This window comes from Notamacropus eugenii, chromosome 7 (assembly GCF_028372415.1).
Source record: "Notamacropus eugenii isolate mMacEug1 chromosome 7, mMacEug1.pri_v2, whole genome shotgun sequence".
NCBI classification, from domain to species: Eukaryota; Metazoa; Chordata; class Mammalia; order Diprotodontia; family Macropodidae; genus Notamacropus; species Notamacropus eugenii.
In genome coordinates, this window is record NC_092878.1 from 135312306 (window position 1) to 135326711 (window position 14406).

General features: G+C 36.8%; 1 protein-coding gene across 2 annotated transcripts in view; it reads right to left on the bottom strand.

The window, feature by feature from the left end:
• Window positions 1–3925: 3925 nt before the first annotated feature.
• The window catches only part of STPG2 (sperm tail PG-rich repeat containing 2), a 579741-nt gene continuing 569260 nt past the window's right edge, over window positions 3926–14406 (bottom strand). For both annotated transcript variants that reach the window (XM_072624685.1, XM_072624686.1), the window contains exon 14: window positions 3926–4305. In XM_072624685.1, coding sequence (XP_072480786.1) covers window positions 4144–4305 — 162 coding nt within the window. In that variant the 3' untranslated portion in view covers window positions 3926–4143. The remainder of the gene's footprint in view (window positions 4306–14406) is intronic.

Genomic DNA, 14406 nt, shown 5'->3' on the forward strand with positions numbered 1-14406 from the left:
CACTATGTATGTGCTATTATTTATTTACTTTATTTAAGTACAACAATTATTTGTTTACTACAATGAAACCTTGAGTCCTTCTAGAGAGATTTTTCAGTTAGCTGGACTTTACCCCTTTAAGATTTCATTATTTTTTTTATTTTGTTATTTTAAGGTGAAACTTTTTAAAGGGATATTCAAATGGTACTCTAGTTTCAGAGAGCTAGATGGCCTTTCCAGTGATGCAGTGCCAAGACTATCTATCCATGCTTGTCCATTATGTGTAACTTGTGCTCTTACTTTCCTGTAAGTTCATTACATTTAGTCCCCCCAATGTGCTGCAGGCCTTCCTCTTTTTCTAAAATTTATCTCATTCATTCCTGTCTTAGAGAGCATATTGAACACAATTTCACCTTTGCTCAATGATTGAGGGTCACCATTTTGAACACCAGTTTTTGTGATATATTGAGTCATTCTGCAGGTATAGATGTAGTCAAATATAGATGGATTCTTACTACACTCTCCTTATGTTTGCAATTTTTTATCCCCTTCACCACTATTAACTGCCACCATAACCTAAGCTGTAGCTACTGATTTCTGTCACTTTCTATGGGCAGTAATTGATTGGTTCTTCACCAGTGAGAAAAGGAGTGTTTTTACGGATGGTGATACTTATAATAAGCCAGTCTTTCATTTGAAGCCAGTAAAGAACATATAAAACAGCAGAATGTGTAGACCATCAGATAGGAAATGACTTTAGAGATAATTTAGTCCATTTTACAGAAGAAACTGAGACCTAGAGAGATGCAGTAGTTTATTTGATCAAGGCTGAGTCAGAGTTTCCTGATTCCCAGTTCAAAGATCTCTCCACTACAAAGAGAATAGAAAACTGGAAATAATGAAAGAAGAGAGTGACATTAGATGATCTAGCAGAATGCATACTCCTTCAAAACTGGGGCTATTTTTTCCTTTTATCCAGTGCCTTTTACCTAGTGGAGATTTGGTAAATGTTTGTAGACACATTGAATCACTATAGTCTTTCCATATGGTCCTATGATACTTTGTCTTCCATGATTCTTGGCATTCAAAGAAGTCTTCCAATCAAGCTACTTTTTTCAAATCAATTCTCAGTCTGGAGGAAATAGTTAAGAGGAGTTTAGGACTGTTTAATCACCAGGAACATGCCTCTTTGTGAGTTCAAATCTGACCTCAGACATTTACTAGCTGTGCAGCACTGGGCAAATCATTTCCTCAGTTTTCCTCAGTTTCTTATTTGCAAAATGAACTAGAGAAGAAAATGACAAATCGCTCCAATATCTTTGGCAAGAAAATCCCAAATGGGGTCAAAAATGGGTTATATGTGACTGAAAGGAGTTAACAAACAACAAAAACAAAGTGAGAACCATTCCTATACCTCCTAAATCTAGATACTTACAAAACTGCAGAGTCAATTGCAAATGTAATTATGCCTATGGTTTATAGTCACATTGACCATTTTCCTGAAGATGCCATGTTTCTATGTCAGCTTAATTCAATAAAATATGAACTGATTGATCATTTACTATATGCTTTGTCATCGTTGCCAGCTTACGTGAAATTGTCCCATTGTTCTATGTGACGCCTCTCCTGATACCAACTGCACGTACCCTCCTCCTCAATCTACAATTCATTTAGCAACTTTTAGTGCATTTTATATTGATTCTGTATAATAAATATTACATAAATGCTTTATATTCCCATTCTACTGGTTTTGTTCTAAATTTTCATATAATTGTTAGGCTTTACTACCCCCTCCCCAACTCCTATAATCATGATAATATGGGCATTTTATCTAAACATCTGACACAGGTGTATTGACATTGAGAAAGTAAGTTTGCCTATGCTCCAAACCCCATACTCAATTTAAGTTCATCTTTGTAAGAACCTATTACAACATTGAACAAAACCAGTAAAGGCATCAACTGGGCGTAGTTGTCTCTTTGTTGAAGACTATGTATCAAGCCCCAGTCTCTTCCTTGACCTTCAATCCTAAATCACTAATTCCCCATTGGACATTTCAAACCAGTTGCCCCAGAGGAATCAGCAACTCAAAACGACCAAAACAATTCACTATCTCCTCCCCATCAAACCTATCTCTCTTCCAAATATGTCTATTTCTACTGAAGATATCAGCATTCTTCTAGTCTCACATGTTTGTCAGCTCAATGTTATCTGTCCTTGACTTCTTTCTTCTTCACCCTACATGCGCAATCAGTTGCCAAATCTGGCCATTTCCTCCTTCACAACATCTCTCAGATATGTTTCTGGCCCTCTACTCACATAGAAAACCCCTTTGTTAAAGCTTTCATCATCCACCATGATTATTCCAATGATCTCCTCATTGGTTTTCTGTCACTTCAGTCTGCCCTCTACTCTGCTACCAAAGTGATTTTTCCTTAAGTGTAAAGCTGAATATGACACTTTCCTACCAATCAATTCCAATTAGCTCTTGGATAAAATATAAATTCTTCTGCTCAGTTTTTAAAATCCTGCCTAGATTTGCTCCAATCTACCTTTCCAGCCGTCCTACTTATTCTCTGCTATCCAGCCAAACTGAGCTTCTCTTTGTCCTTCAACTAGAACTCATTTCCCATCTCTTTGCCTTTTACTGGCTGCCCCCCATATTTGGCATATACTCTCTCCTTGTTGCTGCCTCAGATAATCCCTCTATCCCTTCAGAATGAAACTCCAAGCACATGTTCTACATGAAGCCTTTCTTGATACTAAGTGCCAGTACCTTCCTCCTCAAACTGCTTTTTATTTAACAACTTTGAATGCATTTTTCTATTTATGCTATATATATTGCATAAATATGTATACATGTGTATGAACATATGTGCACATTTATTACCCATTTGTCATCTCTCCTGAATTCATTTACATTAATGCTGTATACATGCATATGTTGTACAAATATGTACATATATATATATATGGATACATCTATCCATATATCCATCTGTATATGTTTGTTGCTGTCTGTCCTGATAGAATATAAGCTCCATAAGATTAGGAACTGTTTCGTTCATTGTATCTCTAACCCTACCATTTATCATAGTGCTTGACACATAGTAGGTACTTAATAAACACACATCATTTCATACACTTTCACCTTCATCATCTCTTAGAATTCCTATCTCTTTTTGTCTTTTTCAGCCCTGACCAGAAACAGGTCTCTGCATTGGGGTCATGAGGGATGCAACCTCCTAGCTAAATGGGGTGCATTCGTTATCTATATTAGGCTGCAGAATTCTAGATAGCCTGAACAAATATGTATTAATACAAGCCTGTGATAGTGGGAAGAGTAGCAGCTTTGGAGTCAGAGAAGCCAGGTTGAGATTCTGACTCTTATGTTTACTACCTGTATGATCTGGAAGTCACCTGATCTTTTTGTACCTTGGTTTCCTCATTTGTAAAATGAGAGGGTTGGCCTCTGTGGTCTCTCCCACCTTTGAATCTATGATCCTAAAGCAATTTTATCTATTGCCTTTATTCAACATACTTTTTACTGACAATCTCATTTCACTCCCCTGTTTCTCAGAATTTACAATCTTAATCATCATCTTAATAATAAAATCCTTTATAGGCCTAATATGTCCTTATATTTTTTAATTATTGAAATTCATGCCTATTTGCTATGGGAACTCCTCAAAACAGGACAGACCCCACTCCTGTACACTCCACCCTTCAAAAGCAGCCCAAAGATCTCTAATTTATCTAGACTTTACCATCTTGGAAGTCACATTGGGGAGAATGTTGCCCATTTAAAAATCACCAAGTTTCCCAAGCCACATTTGTACTGAAGTATACTTACATATATTCATTTTTACTTCTAATGTCCCCTTTTTAATATTTCTTAGAAATGAGAAGGCAAAGAATGAATCAAAGAGGCAACAAAGACACAAGGTGACATCATTTACTGAGTTTACTTAGCTTCTGGCATATGAGAGTTAATTGTATTCTGTGGTTATAAGATGAAACACTGGGGGTGGGGGGGAGTTTCCATCAAATATTTTTATTCAGTGTTAAATCTGAGAAGGAAGCATCAGTGATACATGTTAAGAGAGATGGAAATAGATATCTGTGGTACTTCTGGAAGAGGAAAAATTCAGAGAAAGGAAAGAATTAGATCTCTTGAAAGAACTGGTTCTCTATTTCAAGGTTAGAAGAGCAATTATGTTTCTTTGAGCAGTAATAGAGACCATCATCAAAATTAAAAGTCTTCTTTGTGAAAAAAAGAACCTTCGACTTGCTTCTAGTAATAGACAGGACAAGCATGGAACATGTCTATGGAAAGAATAAGAGAAAATCAAGTGAGTACAGGGTCCACTGCATTCCAGAATATGAGCAGAAACTTTTCCCTAACATTAAATTTATTTTTCATTTTTATAAAAAACTCCAAATTTTATGAAATTATTTTTCAGCATTAAAGTGTTCTCCTTAATAACTGAAGGTCCTAGTCATTTGCGCTTTTGCTATCTTGTTCATGTTCTCAAGTTTAACTAGAGGCTGTGAAAGTCAATGAAATACATAAGTCTTGCAATCATTATTTAAGTGAATTACCATCATGGATCTGGGGACAGAAAGGACCTAGAAAAAAATCTAGACTCTAGACATGTTACAGACGAGAAAATGATGGCCCAGAGAAGGTGGCCTGCTCAAGGCTATGAGGGCTCACAGGATTCACATCCAGGTCCCCTGACTTCAAATTCATCATTCTTTCTACTGCAGCATGAGGGGCTGCATTGCTTAAGTACAAATTCCTGCTAGAGGAAAAAATGAAAAACAAACCAAAACTATGGACGTGAATTGGACAGATCCCTGACCCCTGAATGAAGAGAAGGCAGGGCCCCTAAGAAATACTTGGAGAACCACTAATTTAAATCAACAGGTCAGAAGTCCTTGGTAAGAAGACCCCTTATTTGCTGTTGTGTCAGTCTCTCTGTGTCCCTCTGTGTGTGTATGTGTCTGTCTCTTTCTCTGTCTCTGTGTGTCTTTCTGTCTCTGTCTCTGTTTCTGTCTTTGTCCGTCTGTTTCTCTCTCTGCTTCAGTCTGTCTCTATCTGACTCTGTCTCTATGCCTGTTTGTGTGTGTGTCTCTATCACTCTCTGCCTGTCTGTCTGTGTGTCTGTCTCTGTTTCTCTGTCTATCTTTTTCTGTCTGTTTCTCTCTCTGCTTCTGTTTCTGTCTCTCTCCCTGTCTCCTTGTCTCTGTCTCTCTCTGTTTCTCTCTCTCTGTCTCTCACTGTCTCTCTGTCTCTCTGTCTCTCTGTCTCTCTCTCTGGCTCTCTCTCTGTCTCTCTGTCTCTCTGTCTCTGTCTCTCTCTCTCTCTCTCTCTCTCTCTCTCTCTCTCTCTCTCTCTCTCTCTCTCTCTCTCTCTCTCTCTCACACACACACACACACACACACACACACACACACACACACACACACACACACAGAGTTCTGCTACAGGCAGCTTCAGATTATTTTATGGGGAACTCTTCTTTGTACCTGGAGTCACAGGTACATACTGAAGGCTTCCCGTTGTTCATGGCTTTATTCCTGTGCAGTTCCCGAAGTACAATGAAAATTAAATTAATCCATGGTTTATTTATGTTTGCTTAGATTGTTTTATGATTAGACATCGCTTTGCATACGTGATCATACCTTCTGTGCCAAAAGCCTGAGATTTAAATAGTATCATATTCCCACTTGAAAGACAAAAGTGGGAAATTACTTACCCATGGTCTCACCATGGCAGAGAGAGTTAAGTTGCCTTTCCAGGGTACCTTACTGAATTAAATCAGAGGCCTTGTCCATCTGTATTCATCAATAATACTTCCTTTCCAGATGGATTTGTCATAACCAGTAAGGTGAAGTTCCCACAAGTACCATAGGGAATCTTTTCTAGAATGAATTCTCTACTACCTTGTGGTCCGGAAGAAAGATTCCCCATATTTATTGTATTCATAGGGTTTTTTTCCTGTATGAATGAACGGACATTCACTAAGGAATGTTCTGTGATTAAACTTTCTAAAATGTTCTTTCTATTATTTTGACACAGAGATATTCTCAATGTCCCTAACCCCAAACACAGGCATACCTACACACCACATGCAACCAAAACAATATCAAAATATAATCTTGAATACACATTATTGAGGTGGGGCAGAGCCAAGATGGTGGAGTAAAGGCAGTGACTAACCCAAGTACTCTCAAATTCCCTTCTAAACAACTTTAATATAATGCTGCAAATCAAATTTTGGAGTGAGTGGTAGGATAAACAAAAAGACAGGGTAAACAATTTCCAGCCTAAGACAATTTAGAAAGTTTTTAGGAAAGTTCTGTCTCACTGGGATGAGAAGGGAGTGCAGTTCAGTGCAGGCTGAGCCTTGGAAATCCAGTAGCAGGCCTTGGGGGTGATTGAATCGCAATAGTGGCTTCCAGAGCTCTCAGCCCACAGATGGTAAAGGGGTAGGACAGCTGAGCAGAAAAAGAATATGGGAGACTCTTTGATGACAATGGATGCAGAACTCTATTGTACTGTTCATACTTACTTCTGGGTCTCAGCCCCAGACCAAGGAGAAGAACTAGTACCCAAGAGTAAGCAACTGCAGGGGAACTGGGACATTGGCCATAGTTCCAGTGCAGAAAAGATTATCAGTGGTTGCTTACAGAATACAGTCCAGGCCAGGAGAGCAATGAACACATCTCTTCTTCGTTTATATCATCTTGGAGGAACTGAAAATATACAGACCCCCTCCAGAATTAGCTCTAAAAACAGCAGAATGAAAATCTGAAGCTGGGCTACTGTCCTTCCACAATAGGAACAGAGACCAACTGTAACATAAAGTTAAAAGTCAAAAAATTGATTGGAAAAATGAGGAAACCACAATAAGAAGAACCTGACTACACAAAGTCATTGTGATGATGGGGAAAAATCAAAAAAACAAACTCAGAAGAAAATAAAGTCAGAACATCTACATACAAAGAACTAAAGAAAAATGTAAATTGATCTTAGAACCAAAGAGAATTCCTAGAAGAGTTCAAAAGAATTTTTAAAATCAAATAAGAGAGGTAGAGGAAAAAATGTAAAAAGAAACGAGAGCCATGCAAGAAAATTATGAAAAAAAAGAGTCAACACCTTGGTAAATGAGGCACAAAAAATACTGGAAAAAAAAGACAGCCTTAAAAAACAGAATAAGCCTAATGGCAAAGAAAATAAATTGAGCCACAAAAATCCACTGAATAGAAGAACTCCTTAAAAAGCACAATTAGTCAAATGGAAAAGGAGGTACGCAATAAAAAAAAATAATTTATTAAAAACTGAAATAGGCAAGGTGGAAGCTAATGATCCCATAAGGAATCTAGAGACAATGAAAGAAAGGTAAGATAATGAAAAAAAGAGAAGAAAATGTGTATTACCTTGAAAAACAAATGATCCAGAAAATACACTGAGGAGAGATCATTTACGAATTATTGGACTACCTGGAAGATACGATCAAAAAAAGAGCTTAGACATCATCTATCAAGAAATTATGAAGGAAAACTGCCCTAGTATCCTAGAACCAGAGGGTAAAATAGAAATTAAAAGACTATACCAATTACCACCTGAAAGAAATCCCAAAATGAAAACTGTCAGTAATATTATAGCCAAATTCCAGAGCTCCCACATCATGGAGAAAATACTGCAAGCAGCCAGAAAGAAACAATTCAAATATTGTGGATCCATAGTCAGAATAACACGAGATTTAGCAGCTTCTACATTAAAATATTACAGGACTTGGAATATGATATTCCAGAAGGTAAAGGTGCTAGAATTACAACCAAGAATCACCTACCCAGGAAAATGAAAAGACCAGATGTGAACAGCAAAATCTTACTATCAAATATAAAATTCAAGAGAAGCATAAAAAAGGCATAAACAGGAAAGTCAAATCATAAGAGATCCAATAAGATAAAACTGTTTATATTCCTTCATGGCTAGATTATAATTCTAACTCCTATGAACTTTACTATTATTATGGCAGTTGAAAAAACTTTTACAGTAGAGTATTAGAGGCATGGCAGGCAACACTTGTACCTTACTCTCGTGAGAAATGGCTCAAAGAGGGACTAATAGACACAATGAGCTGGGTTTGGAAATCTCTTACCCTACCTGGGAAGTGGGAGGAAAAGCAGATAAGAAAGGGTAGGGGGCTGATAGAAAAGAGGGCATATTGGGGAAAGTGGTAATGAGAAGCAAACTACTTTTGAGGAGAAACAGAGTGAAAGGGGGGGGGGAGGATAAACAGGGATAAAAGGATGACAGGAAATACACAGTAATAATAAGTATGAAATTTTTTTTAAAGTTTCTCTGATAAAGGCATCATTTCACAAATGTATAGAGGACTGAGTCAAAATTTTAACAATACAAATCATTCCCCAAGTGATAAATGGTCAAAGGATATGAATGAAGTTTTCAAATGAAGAAACCAAGCTATCTATCTTCCTGTAGGGGGAAGATGGTCTGAATGACTATTGATTGGAAAAATGAAAATTAAAGCAGTTGTGATGTACCACCTCACAATTATCAGCTTGGCTAACATGACACAAAAGGAAAGTGATAAATTCATGAATGGGATACAGGAAAAATGGAACTTTAAAGCACTGTTGGTGAAGTTGTGAACTAATCCAACCATTCTGAAGAGTAATTTGGAATTATGCCTAAAGGGCTAGAAAACTCTACATACCCTTTGACCCAGCAATACTTAGTAAGGCCTGTACCCCAAAGAGATCAAAATATAAGGAAAAGGACCTACACATAGAAAAAATATTTATACCAACTTTTTTATGGTAGCAAAGAATTGGAAACTGATGGGATGCCCATCAATTTGGGAATGGCTGAACAAGTTGTGATATGTTTGTGACAGAATACTTTTGCATTATATAAAATGATGAGCAGAATATCTTTCAGAAAAAAACTAAGACTAACTTGCACTGATGCAAAGTGAAGTGAACAGAACCACGAGAATATTGTACACAGTAACAGCAATATTGTACAATCTTCAACTCTGAATGACTTAGCTGTTCTCAGCAATACAATGATCCAAGACAATTTTGAAGGGCTTTTGATTGAAAAATGCTGTCACCAGAGGAAAAACTCATAGAGACTGAATGAAGATTTAAAAATACTTTAAAAATTTTGTCTCTTTTCTTTCACAACATGATTAATATGGAAATACATTTTATATCAAATTGCTTGCCTTCTCAACGAGGAGAAAGAAATGAGAGACAGGGAAAGAATTTCAAATTCATTTTTTTAAAATAAATGTTAAAAATTATTTTTATATGTAATTTTAAAAATAAATTTAAAATGTATATACATACCTATATTTACAATATTTTACACTTTTAAGTTTACTGATTGTGAACATAAAGGAAAGATGTATGCTGAATGGTTTGGTACCAACATAAACCTTGTATCTTTACTGAACTGTGCTGACCTTCAGTGCTATATTTATTTATATTGCTGTATCTTGTAATTTTTCTCTTTGTATCACTGCATGCCAATTTCACGTTTCTCTGAATTTTTCTTATTTATCATTTCTTGTGGTACAGTAATTTTCAATTCTATTAATGAACTGAAATATACAGTCATTTTCCCAGACATTAGGTACATTTGTCTTTATTACTAATAATGTTTCTATTAATACACTTGTGCATTAATGTTTTCTAAGTAAGTAAATATTGGTTATTGAATTGAATTTCCTTTTCACGTTAGTTATATCTCCTTGGGTTATAAATCCAGCAGTGAAAGTTCTGGGTCAAGATTCATGAATAATTTTAAATATTTTCTTTCATTATTCCAAATTATTTTGCAGAAAATTTACACTCGATCATGCCAGCACTGAATGACCTTTGTATAGGCCAAGATGTTAAATTTTACCACTCTTTGCTAATTTCATGAATGAGAGAGTTGTTTTCATTCATGTTACTGTGATTATTAGAAAGTTTAGATTTTTGCTTTCATTGAATTTCATTTTTGATAGCATTTTTTCTTTGAAAATTATTTGTTCACATTTCTTGCTTATCTGTTGGACAATGGCTCTTAAACACATCTTACAGATTTATATCAATTCCCTACAGATCTTGGAAACCAGCAGTAATAACATTCACAGTTAAAATTGGGGTTGTTTTTTTTCTTCATCAAATCTTGTGATATCGTTTTAAAAAGTCTAACTACATTTTGCATAGTTTAATATAATATAGGTCCAGCATCACACCTCCTGGTATGTGTGTGTGTGTGTGTGTGTGTGTGTGTGTGTGTGTGTGTGGAAAAGAAGGTCTCAGGGAGGTCCTTCAGTCTGCCCACCTATTTATTCTTTCTGGGAAGATGAGACTGGGTCAAAGACTCATGAAGGACTAATCAAAAGAATAAGTAGGGATGAGGGAGGCTGTGTCTCCCAAGCCTGAAGCAGTTTTCAAGTGTTCAAATGCCCAGGATACTGTGCCAAACGAGTTGGATAGAAGACATCTCTAGACTCCTGAGTTTTGAAATCTGAGAGAAAATAGCATAGTTATCTTAACAATAAGAACTGCCATTTGGCTGGTCTGCTCTTAAATGCAATTCCAATGAATGCACCTCTGCCCATAAAATAAAAATAGAAAAAGAAATAATTCTTTCAGTGTGTCAGTCAGATACTTGCGAAGTGTTTACTACGGGTCTGCTTACTGGGGTGATACAATACATATAGATAAATACAAAGTTCCTGTGAAGGCATAAAATAGGCATTTCAAGAGGCAGAAAAAGCACTACCAAACAGGGGCACTGGGAAAGGTCTTGAGTAGAAGGTGACACCTGAACTAGGTCTTGAAGGAAGCTGAGGCTTCTATTAAGTTAAGGTGAAAAGAAGTGTACTCAGCATAGGGGAGGGGGTCCTCCCGTCCCAAGGTGCAGAGGTTTGAGATAGATTAGTCTGTATGAGGAAAAGTTAGCAGACCAGGTTGACTTGAACTGAGAATGTGGGAAGAGGGACAATTTTTTAAAAGCCTGGAAACATAGGCAGAAGACATCTTGTAAAGGGATTTAAATATCTGTCTGAGGATTTTGTATTTTATTTCCATAGGAAATAAGTAGTCACTGAAGATTTTTTAGTTATAGACTGATATGTCAGCTCTGTGTTTTGAGAGTGTCAGTTTGGCTCCTGTGTGGAGGTTGGATGACAATAGGGATACAAATGAAGCCAAAACCACAATTGGGAGGTGATTTCAATAGTCAAATGGTGATGAGGGTTTGCACTACGGAAGAAACTGTGGGAGGTGAGAAGAGATGTGGCAGGTAAGGGAAGCTGTGGAATTAGAATTGACAAGATATGGAAACTGATGGGGTATGGAATATAAAAAAGTAAAAACCAACACAAAATTTACCAAACTAGGGTAGGCTGACGTTAACTTTAACAAAAATAGAGATATTGAGATCAGATTTTTTTTGTTTTTGGAGGGGAGGATATATAATGATTTTTCTTTTGTCTGTGTTGAGCTTAAGGCACCTTTGGGATATCGAGGTAGAACTATCCAGCAGGGCTGGGATTCAGGACATATGCTGTGCGCTCTCTCTCTCTCTCTCTCTCTCTCTCTCTCTCTCTCTCTCTCTCTCTCTATCTATCTATCTCTCTCTCTCTCTCTTTCTATATATATATATATATATATATATATATATACATACATATATATATATATCATATATATATGTGTGTGTGTGTGCGTGTGTATGTGTGCATACATATATATGTAGATATACATATATATGGACACATAGAGAGAGAAAGAATACAAGAGACATAGTTATAAGAGTTACATACATTAAAAAAGATAATTGAACTCAGGAAAGCAGAAGAGATCACCAAGACAGGGCTTAGTAAGTAGACAGAGAAGAGGGTCCAGGATGACACATGGGAAGATATCTGCATTTCATATGTCAGTGGAACAATCAGGAAGGAATGAGAGAGTCAAGTGTTCTAGGGTGAATGTCCATGAAGAGGAAATGGCCAACGGTGACAAAGTTGCACAGCGTCCAGCAGAATGATGGCAGAGTCACTGAATTTAGAAGATAAAATGGGTTTATTTGTTTTTCTTGCCTATAGCTTCATGTTATAAAGGAGGACTTGTGCAGAAGATGGGAGCTGATGGGTAGTGATAGTGATACCAAGAGAAAGCAATATCAATGAAAGATTTAAAAATATAAAGAGTATGGGTTGATCATAGGGGACAAAGACAAGCAGAATAGTTTTGACTGACATATTCATTGTAATGCATTCTTATAAATTATATTGGCAAGTTCACAATTCCACATGCAATAATACTGTTGTTCTTTGGATATTGAAATGTTTGTGTTTACTGAGTTCCTACTTATTAAAAAAATACTTCACAATAAAAAAAGAGCTGATAAGAAACCTTTAGTCAAATTGAATATAGTTGCAACTTAGCAATGGAGTAAGAAGAAAAAACTAAAGAAAAAAGAGATCAATTTAGGTCTAAATTCTGAACTTTTTGAGAAAGGAAAGAGAATGTCCAAGAGGTTAGACAGTTACCGTGATAAGATTTGAGAAGGTTGCTAGATATTAGTGAGATGAACTTCAATTTATTTGCTAAGTGAGAGTTGGAAAGGGGCAGCCTGGGAATGAGAGTGAGGTACTTCTCCTTGTCTAATATGCATTTGGCATCTGAGGAGTGCCTTTGAGACAGTGGCCAGAAATTTGATGTTTTCGGGTTTGAATCAGATTTTCCATTGGCGCACATGGAAGGAAAGAGTGAAAAGAGATCCAAGATAAAGGCCGGTTGGTTAACAAAAGCAGGAGCATTCTAGAGTGCATAATGGGATCTGGCTGCAGAAGACAGGGATGAGTTACCGAGAAGGGAAAAGGATCTATGGCTTAGTCATTGTCTCTGAATCAGGATTACAAAGCTGGAACTGGAAATTTGCCAACTATGACATTAGAGAAGATCGGTAAATAAAGATCATCCATATTCTAGGGTCATAGAATGACTAAATATGGAGGCTCTGATTGTTTCTGAATCCCAAAGACTCAGGATTTCTTGAATTTCTAAGACCCTGGTATCCAAAAAGGTACAAAGTACTGATTAGGTCCTTGGAGCCTGGGGTTATATTTACACATAACATCTTCATAGACAATCATGGTGTTGACCTGGGAGAGAAGGAGGGCCTGGATCAGGCACACAGTGCAGGAACTCAGTTCCTAATCTCTGCGTTGCTGAAAATAAAATTCCCTTTGATACTTGTGGTGTGCTTGGAAACTCTGATAACTTAAAAATCCCTACCAAAGCAAGACTTGAGTATCTACTGCTCCCAGGACCCAGAGGCTAAGACTTGAGATAGAATGAGACCCTACTTGTGCCCATCTAGGAATCTATGGGCTCAGGCCTGCAGTGAATGTAAGATCCCTCAACCTAACTCCAGCATACCTATCTAGGCTTCTTTCACAGTAATTCATTTAACACTCGACAGTTGTAAGACTCTGACTTTCTTGATATTTCCCAGACCCAGGATTCATCCCATCTCCCACTGCCATGCCTCTGAAGCTTTTCCTGATCCCTTTAATGGATAATACCCTCTCTCTTCTTAAATAACCATTATATATGTATATATATATAATATGTATATATGTATATGTGTGTATGTATGTATATGTTTCTATATCTATCCATCTATTAATCTACACTTATTTGTATGTATTTTTCTCTACAGTAGAATGCAAACTTCTGAATATAGGGATTGTTTTTGTTATATTTTTGCATTCCCAAAGGACACAAAAAAGGCAGCTAGGTTATACAATGGGCAGAGAATCAGAAAAAGTGGAGTTCAAATCAGCCTTGGACACTTTCTAGCTGTGTGACCCTGGGCAAGCCACTAAACCTTGACCTCTGTTGACCTCAGTTTCCTCATTTATAAAATAGGGACATAATAGAATCAAACGCCAAGGGATGTTGTGAAGATGGAATGAGATATCTGTAATATACAGTGCCTGACACAAAGTAGGTACTCAGTAAAGGTTTCTTTTGTTCCTTTCCTAGGGCACCAAATACAGAAAGTGCCAAATAGATGCTTAGTGGGTTGAATTAGGTTGAAAACTACTAAAAGACAAGAAGGATAAGCTATTCCTCCCCCAAGTTCTGGTGGCCCAGAGTTCCTCCCTACCTCCACCCAAACCTTAACAGAAGGTGACTTTCCTTATTGAAAAAATTCCTAATATAACTCTGGATATGAAACAATTTTCAAAAGAAGGAATACAAATGATCCATAATCATATGAAAAAAAAATGTTCCAAATCACTAATAGTAAATTAAAACACATCATACCCAACAAATTGGCAAAGATGGTATCGAATGGGAAAAGTGATGTTAGAG